At 38.1% G+C, this 21,150-nt stretch overlaps 1 protein-coding gene across 14 annotated transcripts in view; it reads left to right on the forward strand.

Annotated features, from left to right (window-relative positions):
• The window catches only part of SYT1 (synaptotagmin 1), a 1,039,255-nt gene that overhangs the window by 786,189 nt on the left and 231,916 nt on the right, over positions 1 to 21,150 (forward strand). For all 14 annotated transcript variants that reach the window (XM_077265350.1, XM_077265357.1, XM_077265356.1 and 11 more), the window contains one exon: positions 5,418 to 5,602. In XM_077265350.1, the coding sequence (XP_077121465.1) occupies positions 5,418 to 5,602 (185 nt within the window). The remainder of the gene's footprint in view (positions 1 to 5,417; positions 5,603 to 21,150) is intronic.

Genomic DNA, 21,150 nt, shown 5'->3' on the forward strand with positions numbered 1-21,150 from the left:
AAGGACACCGACGGGTGAGTATGTACTGTTTGTTTTTTTACGTTTACGCTGGTAACCAGGGTAAACATCGGGTTACTAAGCGCGGCCCTGCGCTTAGTTACCCGATGTTTACCCTGGTTACCCGGGGACTTCGGCATCGCTCCAGCGCCGTGATTGCACCGTGTGACCGCAGTCTACGACGCTGGAGCGATGATTATACGACGCTGCGACGTCACGAATCGTGCCGTAGCAGCGATGAAAATTTCAATGTGTGACGGTACCCTTAGGAAGAGACATTTACATTTAAGGGGGTATTCTCATCTCAGAAATTTGTGGCATAGGAAGAGATAGTTACATATAATTGTCTGATAACTGGCTGAAAACTGGCTGATTACATTTCCTGTTACATAGAGAGCAATGCAGAGCTAGGATTAGTATGTCTATTACGCGGGCATTATCTCTGATATGTTTGAATGGACATTTTTCTGTCTTGGAGAAGTGAATGAAAATAAATAAAATCACCAGCACCTCCAAAAAGAATAAGACAAGTGTAAACAAATGCAAGCTGTCATGACTATTCAATATAACCAAGAAAAATACAGCTGCACTCTTTATAATCTTTATTTATTTTTTATATATCATATTCCGTAGCGCTTTACATGCATTATCAAATGCAATAATAGTATGTATACATTAAATATATGAAATTGGAACTACATTACTGCTATGTAAAATATGCTAAAAAATGAAGGTACTTAGTGCATAAATTGACCAGTTCATGACAGGCCATAAACCATGTTGAGGCGTACCCTTTGATGGGATCCTAACCTTATATGCAATGAAAACATACACATTTTGAAGGGCTGGCAGGGTCGAGCTCTAATTAAAAACAACTTTTGCTGATGGGAGGTATGCTCAGAAAGAAGAAGTATACTTCAAAAATCAAAAAGGTGTACACCATGACACGGTTGATGGGCTCTCATAAATTGGCCAATTTGTGGCTAAGTATCTTCATTTTCAACCTATTTTCTATAGCAGTAGTGCAGTTCTAATTTCATATATTCAATGTTTTCATATTGTGGCATTTCAGAATATGAAAACAGAATACAGTTGTATTTTCCTTGGTTATATTGGAGATGTGTCTGGTCACTGCTCTGTGAACAGAAACTACATGTTTATACTAATGTGTATATTGAACATGCAGAGAATATGATGTGCTGTGAAGTGAAACTGGATGCGTCCATACTTTTCTTAAATGGTATATCTGAAGCATTATTAAAAAAATGTGTCTAAGCGCTAACAGGCAGGTAATTGCAACTCACCTGCCTGTTGTGCATGGCACCGTTCTTCCCCAGTACAGAGAGGTCACATACCGCTTCTGCCAGGGATTCAGCAGTCTCCACTGAGGCGACTGGGTGGGACTTCAATGTCTTTCTGATTGACAGCCAGCTCTCCGATTTTAGGCTCTCCATATACCCCCCTAGTATCATGCCATGGTATCAAAACCCACAACAGTTTTTATCTCCCATTACAACTACCATGCAGTCACATATAGACACAGAATATAAACATCTTATGACAACATATCACAAATTAATGTTTTCAAAACCAGCTCATTTTGCACCACAAATCTCAGAATATTGTTAACCAAAAGATGGACACATGTGCCTCACATTGCAATGCAGCAAACTTTAAAAAAAAAGCTAAAATCATCCACATTACTGTGTTTTGATAGCATACTGGGATAATAATTGACAGGGTAATAATTTACTTGGATGTAGCCTTGATTTGAATGAATTACTCTGGAAATTTTCTTTTATCATAAGAATTATGCAAATGTTCATTTTAGAATAGCTGGAAGGAAGACTGTTCAAGAGTACAAACATCTCTCCTACTCCGAGAAGGAGGGACACAGTGCCCATCTACCGAAGGTGTTCATTTTCTCAGCAAAGACGTTAATTATCACTTCAAGCAGCAATATCCTACGCCGCTTCTTGCAGTCATAATTTCCACCATATTTGGCTACTTTCAATAAGCACTTTTCTCATTTCAGCCACTACTTCCTATTCTTTCTCTTTTTTTTTGCATGAATTAGTGTCATTCTTCTTTATTTCTTTTTTAGACACAATTTCTTAGAAATATATATTGAATTCAACCAAAAAAGTATGATAGACAAGGAAAATGACCAGTCTGCTGATGACATGCATTGTTATTGTTTCGGCGAACACAATTTTTTTGCCTTTCATCATTATTCTAGCGTATAATCAAGCAAGCAGAAAGAGGCAGCAGTTTGGCGAGCGCTGATGGGACACATTATGCTTTATGCATTAGAACATCCTCGTAAAGATGTTTCATTCTTAGGAAAGTGTATTAAAGTATTTTAAAAATCCTCAAATGTCAAAATGTTTGTGATTGTTTTAACGTGTCATTACACAACCATGGCATTATTAGTGATGTGTTTGTGGAGCACTGAATTATAACAACACCACCTAGGTAATGATTTTATAACCTTCATAACTGCACCACATCCACATGTACAAGGTCTTATAGCAAATCAGTCCTTGCAATCTTTAACGCAAACCTGTACTAGACCGCCATGTTTTATATGCAGCACTTCACATACAAATGTCTCTTTATCCTGTTTTCTGAATTACAATTTGATCTTAATTTTCTTTTGTCGTTAACGGCAAGCTGTAAGTTTCCTGTAACCATGGTGACCGGTGTCATGAATTGCAGTAATTGTTCTTAGAACTATTTGTTACCGCTTTAGTAAACCCGAGACGCGTGTTGGCTTGTCACTCTTGTCAAAGCGTCAGCTTCACAAGTTCAGCCACAGATAACTATGTGCAGATTTTACATCTGCAATATAACACACCAATGACCTTGACTAACAATATAATTACATTATTACCATGGCTGCAACAATCTAAGGGAATAGTCCTGGAAATGATGCTAAAAGCTTGAAGCCATAGGTTGATTTAAGACTTTTGGACACCGTAGTGTTACATCTCTGTTTGAAGCCATACTAAAGTATTCATAGATGTTTCTTCAGCCCTATTGTATCAGCATCTTCCTCCAATTTCCTCCAGATTTTGCATGAATCTACCAAAATCAAAACACAATATATTCCATCAGATGCTATGCTAGGCTTTCAGAGGAGACTATCTCCTAAACACATTCGGAAGACACCATTTGGTGGAGCACAGAGTAGTTGTATGTCCACCACTCAAAAGCTATAACTTTTTTTTGTCAACATGTCTGTTTGTTTTGTGAAACAAGTTGTAGCTTTCAGTGACACTATTCATTTTACTGCACTATGCACTAAATAACATGAAAAAAATTCCACGTGAAGTGAAATGGTGAAAGATGTGCAAATTTTGGGGTTTTGTTTTTACAAAATTTAATTCATGGTAAAAATGCCATAGAAATCTGATTCTCCAGGACAGTACAATTACAGTGATACCAAACTTGTATAAGTTTTGTTATTTAGGTAGTGAAAATCTGAATTTCGTAAAAAAAAAAAAAAAAGGTTTCTCTCCCCATTTTCCAAGACCCATATTGTTTTATTTTTCCAATAATGGAAAATAATGGTTTTTTTTTACCACAAAGAGCTGATGTTTTCATTGACTTCAATTTTTTATTTTTTTCCCTTGTTACAGTGTTTACCCTAATATAACCTAGTACTTCAATATATATAATGAAAATCACAGTCTCCTTTTAAGCTCAGCCCAAAGCTGAGCTTTAAAGGAGTACCAAGATGGCGGTGACGGGCCCTCAGCAGGTATCTGGCTATCATAGTAAGCCATCAGTTCTCTTCAATCTTTGTGGACTGATGGAAGCTAAATGATTAATAGCCAAAGTTCCTAAAAATTCACGTTTTGTCATACTTTATTTGTATGTCCGTCTATCTTGAAGTATATTAAAGTTCCAAAAAACAATTGAAACATCATTTGAATGTTTTCTGCACACCTTGGGAGACTGATCTATGGTAATACTTGCAGAGACCTAAAAAAAGCTACTTAACCTCTTCACGACCTTTGACGTACCCAAGAATAATAACACTATCCCCTAGCTGCCTGTAGTCACTCAGCTGGGTATTAAAAATAAGGGGAACCCCATGCCATTTTTTCTTTTATTTACTAGCTAAATACTTATACAGTAAGCTACACACTCACTGCACTAGTTATATACCACACTGACATCTTTATTACTATGCACAGGCACGAACTGGTAAATACTTTCAGCTTCTACTGTTCCTGCTGCTATCTGCCGATGCCTGACCAGTGGTAGCCTTTCCACTGCTGGTCAGAGCTGCTGGCTCACACACTGTCCTTTGTATGACAGTACAGGAATCGCAGTGCTGTGACCGGTGGTAGCATCAGTAAGATTACCGCCAATCAGAGCCGGTATTTCCTGCGCTGTCACACAAACAACTAGGAAACACTAGATTTTGGGCCCCTCATTCATTTCATCAAGTTTTGGTACCGCTCTGGTACCTGAACTGAACAGGTTTTTTTTAAAGTTTGGCCGAACCCGATGGACCCAAACATCCACGGGTCCTCCCATCCTTAATCAGGAGAAGCTGCACAACAAATTGTATTGTCCATTTTCTCATCCGACCTTTTCGCCTCGGGCTAAATCAATGTTTTGGTGGGAAAAAGTAAAATGTAATTTTTTCCTTCCACATTTCACATTCTGGGGAAGCCCCTAGAGGGTTAATAAACTTTCTGAATGTAGTTTTGAGCATTTTGAGGGGTACAATTTTAACAAATGGTGTTAGTTTTTGGGTAATTTCTGTCACATAGGTCCTCAAAATCACTTCAAAAGTGATGTAGTCCTTAAAAAAATTGGTTTTGTCAATTTTGTTGAAAAGTGAGAAATTGCTGATAAAATTTTAACCCTTCTAACTTCCTAACAAAAAATTATGTTTCAAAAATGATGCTCGTGTGAAGTAGACATGTGGTAAATATTATTTATTAACTATTTTCTGTGATAAAGTTATCTAGTTTAGGGCATAAAAACGTAAATTTTTTGACAAATTTTCTATATTTTCATGAATAAACACAAATTATATCAACCTAAACTTACTCCTAATATGAAGTACAAAATGTTATGAAAAAATATTCTCAGAATCACTGGGATATGTTGAAGTGTTCCAAAGTTATTACCTCTTAAAGCGACACTAGTCAAAATTGAAAATAATTGGCCTGGTCAAGAAGGTGAAAACAGGTGGGGTTAAGAAACAGTATATTTATTGCCTGTAAGTTTGATTATCCACCAATGGTTGTTTTCCAAGGTGAAGCAATAGGTTTGCGAATTTTAGTGAAAACTATTGAGTGAAAACTCCAACTTCGGTATAGTAGCCAAATAAATGACATTTGTCTATAAACTGGAATTAAATGCTTTTCTCGTGATTATGTTCTTCTCTTATTTTTCAGTGCCACCTTGGGCCTTAATCGCAATAGCCATAGTTGCTGTCTTGTTGATACTCACTTGTTGTTTCTGCGTTTGCAAGAAATGCTTGTTCAAAAAGAAGAATAAGAAGAAGGGGAAAGAAAAGGGTGGCAAGAATGCTATGAATATGAAAGATGTAAAAGATTTAGGCAAGAACATGAAAGATCAGGTAACCAAGTCCTTGTTCATGCTGTTGGTGCAAATGACAAAAATTGCATTCATGTTTTATATGTATATATTTACTGCAGTTTTATATTAAACACTTTTAATAAAAATATCTAAAAAGCTAATAACAGGTCACAGCTAAAGCTAGGTTGACACTTTCCACACTTTCCTCAAAGCTGCTATTAATTTTCAGAATGAAAGTGCTGAATAGAATGCTTAAATTTCTTTGGAGCTGATTGCAGACTTCTATTACTGGATTACCGGATTGATTTTGCTTAGAATGTTGGACCAGATTTCCAGTAACAGAATTCTGTGAGTAATGCCAGAGGGATTCAAATACTCTATAAAGACCTTATGATGTAGAAATTGATAGGGATCCAAGAACACAGACTTCTCACATGCATTTATGACATATCAAAAGGTAATATTAACTGAATTTTTATTAAAAGATGCGTATAAACTGTCATAAATAACCAAATATTAAATAAAGTACTTTTGAATTTTCTTTGTAATTTAAGCATACAAACATGTGATGTGTATTACATTTTTAACAATTAACTAGAAAGCATAACTTTAAATATAGAATCTTCCTTCCATTACATATATGGACATTATTATATTTGAACTTCAAATCCAAATTGGCGACCATTGTCATATTTTTAGACATGCAGTGGAATGATAATGAAATATGTCGCCCATGGTAGACAATAAATGTATTATAAGTTTAAATGAGGCAAAGCAAATTACATATTGATTTCCAATGGATGTGATTTTGTAAACACTGCTTCACAGGGAGTAATTTATTAAGTGTAGTAAAATATATTTTATTGAGAGCTTCTGTCATATTTTTAAGGTTGGGCGTACATATAAAATTTAATATGAAGAGTATGTAACACAAATTATATTGTGTATTGTTAAAAGCTGTAGAACATGTGAAATATCACAATTTGTAAATATAAAATGTAGGTGCGTTTAGTTGTATTGAATCCTGTTGATCAATATCAAGACTGCTCGTTAATGAAAATCATTGCAGTGGAATAGACGTTAGCTACACTGAAGTGTAATAAACCAGACATGCAATATAAGAGATGGCAAACAGTAAAATGTACATATATACATATAAAGCTGCTATTGTATCTACAGTATGTACAGACCAAAAGTTTGGACACACCTTCTCATTTAAAGATTTTTCTGTATTTTCATGACTATGAAAATTGTACATTCACACTGAAGGCATCAAAACTATGAATAAACACTTGGGGAATTATATACTGAACAAAAAAGTGTGGAACAACTGAAATTATGTCTTATATTCTAGGTTCTTCAAAGTAGCCACCTTTTGCTTTGATGCCTGCTTTGCACACTCTTGGCATTCTCTTGATGTGCTTCAAGAGGTAGTCACCAGGATTGGTCTTCCAACAATCTGGAAGGAGTTCCCAGAGATGCTTAGCACTTGTTGCCCCTTTTGCCTTCAATCTGCAGTCCAGCTCACCCCAAACCATCTCGATTGGGTTCAGGTCTGGTGACTGTGGAGGCCAGGTCATCTGGCGTAGCACCCCATTAGTCTCCTTCTTGGTCAAATAGCCCTTACACAGCCTTGAGGTGTGTTTGGGGTCATTGTCCTGTTGAAAAATAAATGATGGTCCAAATAAATGCCAACCGGATGGAATAGCATGCCGCTGCAAGATGCTGTGGTAGCCATGCTAGTTCAGTATGCCTTCAATTTTGAATACTTCCCCAACAGTGTCACCAGCAAAGCACCCCCACACCATAACACCTCCTCCTCCATGCTTCACGATGGGAACCAGGCATGTAGAGTCGATTTGTTCACCTTTTCTGTCGCACAAATACACGGTGGTTGGAACCAAAGATCTCTAATTTGGACTCATCAGACTAAAGCACAGATTTCCACTGGTCTAATGTCCATTTCTTGTGTTCTTTAACCCAAACAAGTCTCTTCTGCTTGTTGCCTGTCCTTAGCAGTGGTTTCCTAGCAGCTATTTTACCATGAAGGCCTGCTTCACAAAGTCTCCTCTTAACAGTTGTTGTAGAGATGTGTCTGCTGCTAGAACTCTGTGTGGCATTGACCTGGTCTCTAATCTGAGCTGCTGTTAACCTGCAATTTCTGAGACTGGTGACTCGGATAAACTTATCCTCAGAAGCAGAAGTGACTCTTGGTATCCTTTCCTGGGGCGGTCCTCATGTAAGCCTGTTTCTTTGTAGCACTTGATGGTTTTTGCCACTGCACTTGGGGACACTTTCAAAGTTTTCCCAATTTTTCGGACTGACTGACCTTAATTTCTTAAAGTAATAATGGCCACTTGTTTTTCTTTACTTAGCTGCTTTTTTCTTGCCATAATACAAATTCTAACAGTCTATTCAGTAGGACTATCAGCTGTGTATCCACCAGACTTCTGCTCAACACAACTGATGGTCCCAACCCCATTTATAAGGCAAGAAATCCCACTTATTAAAACTGACAGGGCACACCTGTGAAGTGAAAACCATTCCTGGTGACTACCTCTGGAAGCTCATCAAGATAATGCCAAGAGTGTGCAAAGCAGTCATCAAAGCAAAAGGTGGCTACTTTGAAGAACCTAGAATATAAGACATATTTTCAGCTGTTTCACACTTTTTTGTTAAGTAGTGTATATAATTCCACATGTGTTAATTTATAGTTTTGATGCCTTCAGTGTGAATGTACAATTTTCATAGTCATGAAAAATCTTTAAATTAGAAGGTGTGTCCAAACTTTTGGTCTGTACTGTATATATATGTTGTAGATATTTATACATATTTATGTAAAATGTAAGATCTACAAAACTAAAGCAAAGTTATGTATTTATTATTATTATTATTATTATTATTGTCTATTTAAATTATTTGTACATGTCCTTTTGGTACTTTGGGAACAGATGTTAAGGTACTGTCAAATTAAAACATTGCTGATATTCTCATTATCCTTTATATGGTATGTTCAAAAGGGTTGTATCTATGGCATCAGCATTGATTTTTGGAGAACTGATACAGTCGCAGTACTGTCTTTAACAAATCTGTCTCATGTGAATATTCCATAATAATTTATCATGTGAATATGCCTTCTATGGATGCCCTACCAGGAGAACTTTTCTGAAGATTGTAACTCCAAAAATATTCCCTGGTGTTAGTGTCACCAGGGGCTGATCAGAGCTGATGTACATGAGCACCATCGCATTCCATGTACATGCTGCTGCCAGACATTGACATTTAAATGGTTAAGAGCCGCTGCCTCCACAGATGATCGAGACAGGTGCCAGCTATATAATATTTCTAAGCACCCACCACACTTGAGAACTCCTGTCCAGGACATTAATATAATGTTCCTTTGTGGAAAGGGGTTAATATATGGCAAAGTAATTATTGTGGTAGCCATCTCCTCGGAATGTTTCCATGCTAGTGTCTTGGAGATGCCTCCTGCTGCCTTTCCCCACTTCCCAGCAGATTCCCAGTTCCTAATCAGCCCACTCATCGGCTGGTGCCAAAGCTACAATCTGCCCTACTCCTTACTTTTAATTAGATGTGGAGGCTGAAGATGTAGGATGCGAGTAGAGGCATGAAATTCACATTTTTAATAACAGATACGCAACTTGAAGTTTGTACGAGATGTTCCAGGTGTAGCATGCCATGGGAAATTATTCCTACCTAAATAACCAAATAAAATAATGATATTTATTTAGGACAAGTTAGGTATGAGTTAGTTTTCTGTATCAATATAATTTAATACATTACGGTATGTGTTTTAATGTAGAATGCTAGACCTGTACACTGTATATTAACCCCTAATGGCCAAGCCTGTTTGGGTTTTAAAGCTAGTAATCAAGAAAGGTGGATTTACACGGCTCAATTATTGGGAACGAGCGTTCCTAGGAATACTTGTTGCAGATAATCACGCAGTGTGAACAGGCTTCTCATCATCTGATGAAAAGACCATCGCTCTTGCCATCACATCAAGAACAGTGGCAGCCTGAATGGTGCACTGAACAATGTATTACTCATCATGTGATTTTGTCATCTGCCTGTCTTAACAGCTTATTAAACGACTATCAATTGGCAAATATGTACTGTTCTGATGTCGTGTAACTCCGCAGAAGGTGTATCTGGGTCTTAAACCACTGTTTTCATTTTGTCATTCACAATTCACACAACCAAACCTATTTAATCCACTCATCAATATGTAAATATAAAAAAGGTTTGGTTAAGGACTTGTTTCTGCAGATTAAGTTGTATTTTTTTTTTAATGGCACCATTTTGACATTGGGTCCTACCCATGGAATCATTCTGACAGATATATTCTGATAGCATGCAGTCAAATAGTGACTGCAGACTTGTACAGTAAGGTCTAACAACCCCTTTAACAAACTAGAACTAGACTGCTATATATACAGCAATAAAACTAAGCTCAGCCAACAAATAAAGGACTTGAATCAACATAACTTCATAACTTAGCTACAACAGCAGCACTAAGCTCAGTACAAAGTCAATTACGTAGTCAGGTTAATCTCTGACCTAAACCCATTCAAGCCCCCTGAATCTGCTTTTAATGGCATCAGTATATTGCAATATCCCCTTATCATTGAAAGAATCCAGGTTCAAAGAAAGATTTAGATTCTTCACTGATGGAGAAGAGATGCAGGGAATTTAAAATTTCAGCTGAAACTCTGCTCTATTCTTTGTATATATATATATAAATATATATATATATATATATATATATATATATATATATATATATATATATATATATATATATATATATATATATATATATATTTTTTTTATATTATGGAATTTCTAATATGGTAATTTCCTAATATATATCGTATACCCTTGGTGAATATTCTATTTATTGGTCATAAAAAGGACTCAGAGAAGAAAAAGTACCATACCGAAAGCAAGCCTTAGAATTACATGTACAAATAAATTGACTAAGGAGGAGAAATCACTTGTGCTTTTGCTTTGTAGATTTTTAATTAACATATGTTTTTCATGTTTCTGATTATGTCAATTAAAATATGTTTTTTTCATGTCTTTAATGTTTCTGCATTTTAGCTATTAGAATAAATCTGTTAATGACATTTTAACACAATGCTAAAATAGTCATATTTTTTTAATCAAGCTTTACAAAGAAATAACAGTATTCTATGGATGTTTCTCTTCCTATGAAATGCCAGCTACAGCAATCACAGAAGAATAACCAATTTCCTTTATTTCAGCAGAATCCTAATTATTTAGTTCTCTTTATTCCCTCATCAAAAAGATTAATTCCTACAATGTTCCACAAATAAATGTACAGAAAGTTTAATTAAAAAAACAATGTTGTTGCTAATAGTAAACATCACGATATGTTAATAAACTTGCACTTGCAAAACAAAATTGGAATTTAATTGGAAGGTTGATTCATCAATTTCGTAACAACACTGTTTTTCTTTGCACTTGTTTTTATAATCGACTTATAGATTTTTTTTATATTGACAATGGGGTTCACGTATGACTTAATCGCATAATTTCATCATCAAATGGCTGCTATTGCCTGGAGTATAAAAAAAAACCCCAAAAACTCAAATTGCTTCAGGAAATGAATTATATAGAAGTCTTTTAATTAATTCCCACAGGAACAAATGATCAGGCGTGTTGGAATTGAACATGCTTAATCCTTCTTTTCCTGATGACAGTTGCTAGGTGATGGTCTGGACATCCATACACAGGGTGGGCCATTTATATGGATACACCTAAATAAAATGGGAATGGTTGGTGATATCAACCATGGCGGCCATTTTGAAGTCAGCCATTTTGGATCCAACTTTATTTTTTTCATGGGAAAAGTGTCATGTGACACATCAAGCTTATTGAGAATTTCACAAGAAAAACAGCATAGACAATTTCCTTATGATATGAGATGTACAACATCTGAAACAACAGATACTGGAAGCCTGTGCTAGCATTTCTTCTGCGGTGTTGCTATCAGTGTGTCAAGAGTGGCAGAAGAGGGTTGCATTGACAATCCAACACAATGGGCAGCACTTTGAACATATTTTATAAGTGGTCATAAACTTGTAAATATCTCGTGAAAGAATACAGTTACATTAAAACCAAGCATACCATTGTTTTTCTTGTGAAATTCTCAATAAGTTTGATGTGTCACATGACCCTCTTCCCTTTGGAACAAATAAAGTTAGATCCAAAATGTCCAACTTCAAAATGGCTGCCACGGTCACCACCCATCTTCAAAAGTTTTCCCCCTCCCATGTACTAATGTGCCACAAACAGGAAGTTGATATCAACAACCATTCCCATTTTATTTAGCTGTATCCATATAAATGGCCCACCCTGTACACACTGGATAATTGACAGTTCCACCAAAGTAGGAGTTTTTACCTATTGTATATGGATACCATTGTATCTATTCATGCTTACTTATGAAGCACCATCATATTCTGCAGAGCTTATATAGACTTTATCAACACTGTCCCCATTGGGGCTCTCAATCTAAATCCCCAATCAGTATGTTTTTAAAGTATAGGTAGATACCGAAGTACCCAGATAAAACTCACCCAAACATGGGAAGAACATGAACTCCTTTCAGATGTTGGTGGGATTTGAACCCAGGTCTCCACCACTGTAAACTAACAGTTCTAACCACTGAGCCATCATTTTGCCCAATATTGGACATCAATTGCTCATTTCAGCGTCATAAGACAAATGTAACAAGTTAAACTATATATGTTGTCCTTTAAAAGATTGATATCCAAAACTAACAGTTTTCCATTTATTAATGTCAGAGGATAGGGCGAGGAGGTTGCCATTTTTCAGTTACATTATAAAGGAGCTATATTCTGATAGCATGAAGTGCAGACGTGATAATTTTCGCTTTAGAATTAAATTATCAGATAGTAAAGCTATGACTTCATTGTTAATAGAATATAATTGCATATATAAATAGCAAGTAATAAGTTCAAATGGAACAACCAATGTAGCTGCACCCTCTCCCCTCTGATAAAATCAATGTCACAAATAATATGGATAGGTCAATATGTAAATAAAATGAATCTCAATATTTTAGCTAGCCATTACAGAGCAGTAGCTAGATTTACCAGTAAAGTGTTTGCCCTCATTACTTGCAGGTTTTTGACTGATAAGTATCCTGGCAAAAATGTCTCTGGACAATTTGCCAAATGATTCATAAAGAGCAATGACCAAACTTGAACTGTAGAAAGGTCTTGGTTGTGGTTTGTTCTGTACAAAGATGGATATAAAATATTCTCAAGTCTGGGATAACTATGAAGCTATTCTCATGTGACAAATTATCATTAATGAACACGAACAAACCCAAAGATACAGGTTCCTGTTTCACTTCACTTTTTTCAGCATAAATGACCGCCATTGGGTTACTAACAATGTGCATTGTTCTTGTTTTATTCCTTTATTTTTTACATTTTCATTTTGTTTTCTTAATTTTTCTCCTTTCATGTTTTCTATGTATTATGTTATTCAGTTTTGTATAATGTACTATCTCTGTTACTATGTGGAAAAATGACCTATTTATTTCAAGAGGGAATATGCTTGGAAGGCATCTGAAATATTTATAAGGGATTGAAGTAGATGTATTAGCACATTATGAACTCTCTTCTCTGTGACAGAATGATTAGTAAATCATCCCATTTATAGGAACATTTCATTGCTGATACCAAAGTGTAAGGGGGAATTGAGCTGTCATGTGAGTGGTCAATGGTCATTTCATAATAGTTTTACAATTATATTTTGAGAACTAGGCCAAATAACATTTCTCAAAGGGTTTTGTAAATGGTTTTCTTTAAAGTCATTTATATTTACTGCATTGCAGGCTCTGGTTATTGGTAACAATCAGCTGCATTTTTCTTTATATGTGAATGGCTGAATATATATATAGATATGGCTAAAGATATATTATGGAGCTACACAAACTATAAAGCTCAGGCTAGTTTACAGTATATGTAGAAGTGGGTATTGATAAAATAAAGAAGTTGTCCCATCAAAAGAAATTGTGGGATATTTTTACATTATGCTATATTTAGAGATGAGCGATTCATTATCTAATTAATCAAATCTGTTAAAGATTTCCTGAGAATTTCATTTTTTAGTGAATCTGAAATTTTATAGATTCCATTCATGCTGATCAAGCAAAATGGAAACCTGCTGGCCACCTTTTTTGCTTTATTGTTTTGAGAGTTGAGAAGGGGTAAAATAATAACACTCCTAGTTTTAACCTTTCCTGGGCCCTAACCCGTTTAAGCCACCTCACATTTCCCTAATCATCTGCTCCAGTATGTAGATGATATACATACTCCTGGCCAGAACTTGTCTAGTGGGCTTGGCCTTGCTCCATACACTTGAAATAAGTGAGACCTCACCAACTAGACAGCCGCGGCTACTGGGCGATCACGTCTCAAAACATGTACATGGAGCAAGGTCGCTCCCACTAGAAGGCCTTTGCCCGGGATTATGCATAACACATACATCACCGCTATTCCCAGCTCAGAAAATGGCAAATCCTCGTAGCTCACAGTGCATGTGCTAAGGAAATTCATAAGTCTGCAGTCACACAGAGTAACTGCAGACTTATCAATTTAGATCGGACAACCTTTTAACCTGCATCTACCACTGCTGTCTTCCACTTAATCTGTCCTGCTGCTCCCAAAATTCCTGAGTGGTTCACATCCTTGCTCCTCAAGGTGAAGGAAGCAGAGCTTGGAATATCTGGGACAGGTATGTAATAATACCATGTTGGTTGTACTTGCCAATTCCCTTAGTAACTCTGTGCATTTATAACATGCACCAATATGAACATACCTACAATAGACTTTAGGTTGAGCTAAGTATGCTCAACTGCCAAAAAACAATGTTGAGGAGATAGGTTTGTAGGAGAAAGAGGTAGTAGAAATACTAAAGTCCAATACTAGTGTAGGGCATAGACATGTATGATAGATATGAATGCAGTTTTATGGTGTTACATTTCATATCTAGAATGCAAGCATAAGTATAAATGATTTTACAGAGTCTAAAATGTTTTCTGAACACCAGAATTGACCTACATTTCAGTTTGCTCAGAAGGCAAGATCAACTGTAAATGAAATGCAAATTTAATGGTCATTTTTCCAAAGTTCTTACTAATGGTTATGTTATGTGTCGCTGTCTTCTTAATTTGATTTCTTCCTTCTGTGTCCTCCCTTCTCTGTGTTGTATCTCATGACTGTTCTGGATTGTCACTTGCGGTAGGTTTTTTTTTCCTATTTGGATAAACCATAGATAGTGGAAACATTTTATGATTAGTTGTCTTGACAGCTGGGGCTTCTCAGTTGAGATTAATCCACTGCTTAACACTGCTTAATACATCAAGAGGCTGAACTAAATTGATTTCATTCAAACGTAAATAGAGTTATCCCCACAAATACAAGCACAATTGTATTAGAAGGCTAAAATTGTGTAATTGCTGCAAATAATCAACATTTATTAAACAAAAATTACAGATCAATTGCATGCTTCATGTTCCATTTCCTAATAATATAATTTCAACAAAGTGAAATATGAGTCCTTAAATTTGCTCCATTAAATGAGTTTAGAACTGCTCAAGATTAGATGTGTTCTTCACAAGGCTAATGAAAGACCTTATTGGCAAATCCTCCACCTAACTAGGGCTCCATTTTTGGTAAAGATGGATAAACATTAAGTGTTTCTTAAAGATGTGAGATTAGAAAAATGTGTCTTTTTTATATGCATAAATAATACTGCTCTTACTTTAAGGCAGCTCCATTCAAGTGAGGAAGTGCTGCATAACCAGACTGGGCCGAGGGACATAGGTAGCACTGATTTTTGTTAAAGGAAACCTGTCAACTCTAATAAGCTATTTACCTGCAGATATATATCTTTAGATAAATAGATTTATAAAGCTCCCGGGCAGTCTTACTGAAAGTGCGGCTGGTGGGAAAAAAATTAATGTTATTCCTACCGGTAAGTGATGGCTTTCAGTCATAAAGGTGATGCCCAGAGCAGCTTCAACCATGGGTCACATCACTGTAAGCAGCAGCCCAAGCACAAGAAGACTTGAAAGACAACCTGATCTTCACTGATATGCTGCAGAACCGGCTGTCAATCAAAGTTCCAGCATGATTTTAGCCTCCACTAAAAGTATAGTGAATGGTGACTGTAGCCACTCAGCCAGCATTCAGTAATGGGACTGTGCACCAAGCATCTTCAATCACCGCTTACTCTACTGTGAGCAGGCCAGCACTTTGACAGCTGGCATTGCAGCGTATCAGTGCAGAATTAACTGTTCAAGTCCCGGGGTGTGCATACCGCCACAGTGACATAAGCACTGACTGAATCTGCTCTGGGCATCACCTCTATGATTGAAAGCAGGCAGCTGCAGGGGTGATAATAAAGTTAATATTTTCCCGGTAGTTACTCTTTCAGTAAGATTTCCAGGCAGCATTTTAATACTAAATATTAGAAAATTGCAGACAGCACAACTGATATAGGGATGCCCGTCCTAGTTCCACTGGACCCAAATGGAAAAGTACATACTGCAGCAAAGTGAAGGACAGCATCCAATCCAGGTGAAGTATAAAAGTCCTTTATTGTGCCAAATGCAACATTTCAACCATATAGGTCTTTTTCAAGCATGGAATACAGTCAAAATGGTGGTCTTATATAGGAAGTAGATTCACAACCTCCAATCAGCATCTCATGACTGCCCACGTTATTATCATATTAGCAAACACGAAATATACAATATAAAATATACATAATACATATACATTTAATAGCGACCCATAACACATCTAGTAAATATAAAGAAAAACAAAGAAATAAACCTCATTATCACACATATAGAGATATGACCACTAGTGTTGAGCATTCCGATACTGCAAGTATCGGGTATCGGCCGATACTTGCTGTATCGGAATTCCGATACCGAGATCCGATATTTTTGTGATATCGGGTATCGGTATCGAAACAACATTAATGTAAAAATGTGTAAAAGAGAGAATTAAAATAAAAAATATTGCTATACTCACCTCTCCGACGCAGCCTGCACCTTACCGAGGGAAGCGGCAGCGTTCTTTGTTTAAAATTCGCGCTTTTCTTTCCTTTACGTGAGTCCCGGCTTGTGATTGGTTGCGTGCCGCCCATGTGACCGGGACGCAACCAATCACAGCAAGCCGTGACGTAATTTCAGGTCCTTCAGGATTTTAAAATTACGTTCCGGCGTTGTGATTGGTTGCGTTGCAGTCACATGGGCGACGCAACCAATCACAGCAAGCCGTGACGTAATTTCAGGTCCTTAAGGATTTTAAAATTACGTCCCGGCTTTGTGATTGGTTGCGTCGCAGTCACATGGGAGACGCAACCAATCACAAGCCGTGACGTCACGGGAGGCTGGACACGCGCGCTTTTTAAAATGGGCGCGTGTCCAGCCTCCCGTGACGTCCCGGCTTGTGATTGGTTGCGCCGCGATCAACCAATCACAAGCCGGGAGGCTGGACACGCGCCCATTTTAAAATTTTAAAATGCGCGCGTGTCCAGCCTCCCGGCTTGTGATTGGTTGACCGCGGCGCAACCAATCACAAGCCGGGACGTCACGGGAGGCTGGACACGCGCCCATTTTAAAAAGCGCGCGTGTCCAGCCTCCCGTGACGTCACGGCTTGTGATTGGTTAATGGTGGCCATGTTGCCGGGACGCGGACCAATCACAGCAAGCCGTGACGTAATTTCGTCATGGCTTGCTGTGATTGGTCCGCGTCCCGGCAACATGGCGCCGTGACCAATCATAAGCCGGGACGTCACTGGAGGCTGGACACGCGCGCTTTTTAAAATGGGCGCGTGTCCAGCCTCCCGTGACGTCCCGGCTTGTGATTGGTTAATGGCGGCCATGTTGCCGGGACGCGGACCAATCACAGCAAGCCGTGACGTAATTTCGTCACGGCTTGCTGTGATTGGTCCGCGTCCCGGCAACATGGCCGCCCTGACCAATCACAAGCCGGGACTTCACGTAACCAAGTAAAAGCGCGAATTTTAAACAAACAACGCTGCCGGTTCCCTCGCTGAGGTCCAGGCTGCGTCGGAGAGGTGAGTATAGCGATATTTTTTATTTTAATTCTTTCTTTTACACATTTATATGGATCCCAGGGCCTGAAGGAGAGTTTCCTCTCCTTCAGACCCTGGGAACCATCAGGAATACCGTCCGATACTTGAGTCCCATTGACTTGTATTGGTATCGGGTATCGGTATCGGATTGGATCCGATACTTTGCCGGTATCGGCCGATACTTTCCGATACCGATACTTTCAAGTATCGGACGGTATCGCTCAACACTAATGACCACCCCAAAAGTCAGGCAAATATCAGTTACCATGGTATTCATTCACCAATCTGTGCATCTGTTTCTTGTGCAAGCACATTAGTAACCAATGGAACACCGTGTCTCAACCAGTTTACCCACATGACTAAAACCCACCAATACACCATTTATCTATCACAACCAATCACCAACTCCCAAACAAGTCATCAAATGCAAAAGCCAATCATCTCACAGCTCTCATAGGGTGTTTAGTAAATACTCATATCAAGCTCAAAGGAAAAAAAAAGGAAATTGCTGAATCTATGTGCCATAATACCATATGTCTCACCACTATTGGCTATATAGCTAGGTAAAGGACCTCGTATACTGATCATCAAAACATACCCATACATATCGGCACAACTTCAAAAGGTAAACAATTCCACGTGACCAGCCATGTAGGCAGTACCGCCTCGTCAGTGTGTAAGACCGTGCAAGCTGTAAGACCACCATTTTGACTGTATTGCATGCTTGAAAAAGACCTATATGGTTGAAACGTTACATTTGGCACAATAAAGGACTTTTTATACTTCACCTGGATTGGATGCTGTCCTTCACTTTGCTGCAGCATTTTAATACTATTTACCTGCAGATTAATCCTATATTTACAGGTAAATAATGTTATCAGAGTTGACCAGTTCTGTTTAAAAGCACATAATCTTTCTCACTATGAACATCCACATAAAGTGGATCAAATAATCAAATATTTATTAAATAGTCTCTATAAGATTAGAAAAAAAGTCTGCTATTTTGCAGAAACAGCTTGATAGATGTCGAGTTCCCGCCGCTGCACAGGGGGAATCTCGAACCATGTCGTTTGCAATCTCCCATTCTTCCCCAGCCACAGAGAAGCCTGCTCAGCAGAGATGTCGGTCCCAGCATCTTGCTCAAGCTGATGCTGAGCATCTGGTTACTGCTGCCATCTCAGGTCCAGCTATTGTAACCAGCACTAGTCAGCGGCGAGCAGACACTCCAGGGACTAAGTCCTGCTTTTTGTCAACTGAGCATGCCCGTGGGATGACCTCTCATTGGAAGTCAGAGGTCACATGGTCAGGTTTTAATTGGACCATGGGGAAGGTCTCAGAAGGACGCAGCCATAAAAGGTTTGCATGGCCACTCGTCCATGCGCTAGTATAAATCCAAAATCGTGGATGTGAGGATGTGTGTATGCAATCTGATGAAAGCTCCTAAATGATCCCCTTCTGTAGTGTTGTTGACTGAGTGTGGGTGATTGGAGCTAACTAGCGCCAGATTGTGCCATGCAGCACAAGGGACTACAGTACTGCATCTACAGCAGTGTCTGTCAGAGTGGCGCCATGCGCAAATAGTGCGCTTTCCTGGCCCAACCTTAGGTTGGTTAGTGGCATCCGCCAGAGCGGTGCTGTACGCACATAGTGTGGTAAATCTTTAAGTTAGTTTTTCCCTGGCACTGCAGTTGTGGCGCCAAACGCTAGTGGGTCTAGAGGAACTCTAACCCCGTGTCCTTGGGGCAGAGTCCTGTGACCAAAGCACCAGCATTCACTCTGCAGTATTGCGACCCTGTGATGCAACAGGGTTTGCCTCCTACTTACCGGGTGAAGTTAACCCACGTGTGTTCATGTTATACCGCCATATACTGTCCATCATTACCAAGCAGCAGGTGTCATCTCTGCACGGTGGATCCCGGGCTGCGAACGCACCTTATATTCCTCTTTAATATTATTTGGTGCGTTCTGCCAGCCCTAACATAGCTCCACGATTGTCCATATTTTATGTCTGGCATTGTCGTTCCGCTCCATTTACAGTACTTGGTTTTAGTCCTATAAATGGCAAAAAATATATATAGTTTTTTTCAGAGTATGTTTTGGCAAATAGCATATAAAACACACTCAATGATAAAATCTAAAACCCTGTCAAATCATTTTAATACTGTAGGTCTTTGAAATGTCATCTAAAGCTCCATCTGAAAAATACAAAATAGCTGCGGCCAAATCGCTTAAAAATGATTGACAGCTATGTGCTGACAAGCTGCTGTTTTGCCCAAAGATTTAACTACAGTGATAAAAAAGCATTTAACATACTGGCATTAGTAATATAATGCTCTGCCAGATATATTCCTTAGTTAACATTTATAACTAAGTTTTTGTTGTTGTAGTTTCATAGGCTGATGGTTTCTTGGCAGGTATGTTGGATTTTACAGCCAAATCATTTTGCGTATTACTGGGAAAATATATTGAAATATACTTCACAAATCAGACAATCCATGGTGTGGAATGAATACAGTGTGTTTAAAACAAATGGACATATTTATATTCAGTAGACCATTTGTCAGACATAGTGCATTAAAGGAGTTGCTCGGTCCAAATCGATAAGTCTGCAGTGACTCTGTGTGACTGCAGACTCATGAATCCCCAGCACTATGTGGATTTGCTGGTTTCTGAGCCGCGATTGGAGGGTATGTATGAGTTATACATGCTTCTGACCAGTGGGAGCAGCCTTGCACTCCACATACACTTATAAGGGGCGAGGCCATGCCCTCTTGTCTACCACACTGACTGGATGGTTGCATCACCAGTCGAGAGGTGGCCTCGCTCCATACAAGTGTATGGAGTGAGGCAACACCTACTAGAATGGCCCTGGCTGGGGGTATGTATTACTCATGCATAACCTTCAATCCCGGCTCAGTCACAGAGTGACTGCAGACTTCTCGATTTGGACCGGACAACCCCTTAACTTAAAAAAATGCTGAGACAAAGACTTGGTCACACATATGTACATTTTAACTCCTCACAGTTCCAAAATGTAATTCTAAAGCCTATTGGCTAAATAGCAATATATCATATTATCCAATGGGAAACATGAAATTATACCAGTGGCATTATCTATGTGATAAATGTATAATAAATGTGGGTTTCAACACTGTGTCTAAAATGCTACATTTTTGGGGAAAAAAAGAAAAAAAAAGAGAACTTAACCAGAAAATGTGCATGTGAAATCAGTGCAAAGAACGAACATCTATCTTAAAAATCATTGCTATTGTTTTTATCTACCAATAGTTAACTTATGGAAGACTAAGCACTCACAAACACATTCATTTTCTAAATGTTATTGTAAGGCAGCAAGAACACATAAGCTATATAAATTACTAGTGGAAAATGTAA

Source organism: Ranitomeya variabilis, chromosome 5, assembly GCF_051348905.1.
Source record: "Ranitomeya variabilis isolate aRanVar5 chromosome 5, aRanVar5.hap1, whole genome shotgun sequence".
Classification (NCBI taxonomy): domain Eukaryota; kingdom Metazoa; phylum Chordata; class Amphibia; order Anura; family Dendrobatidae; genus Ranitomeya; species Ranitomeya variabilis.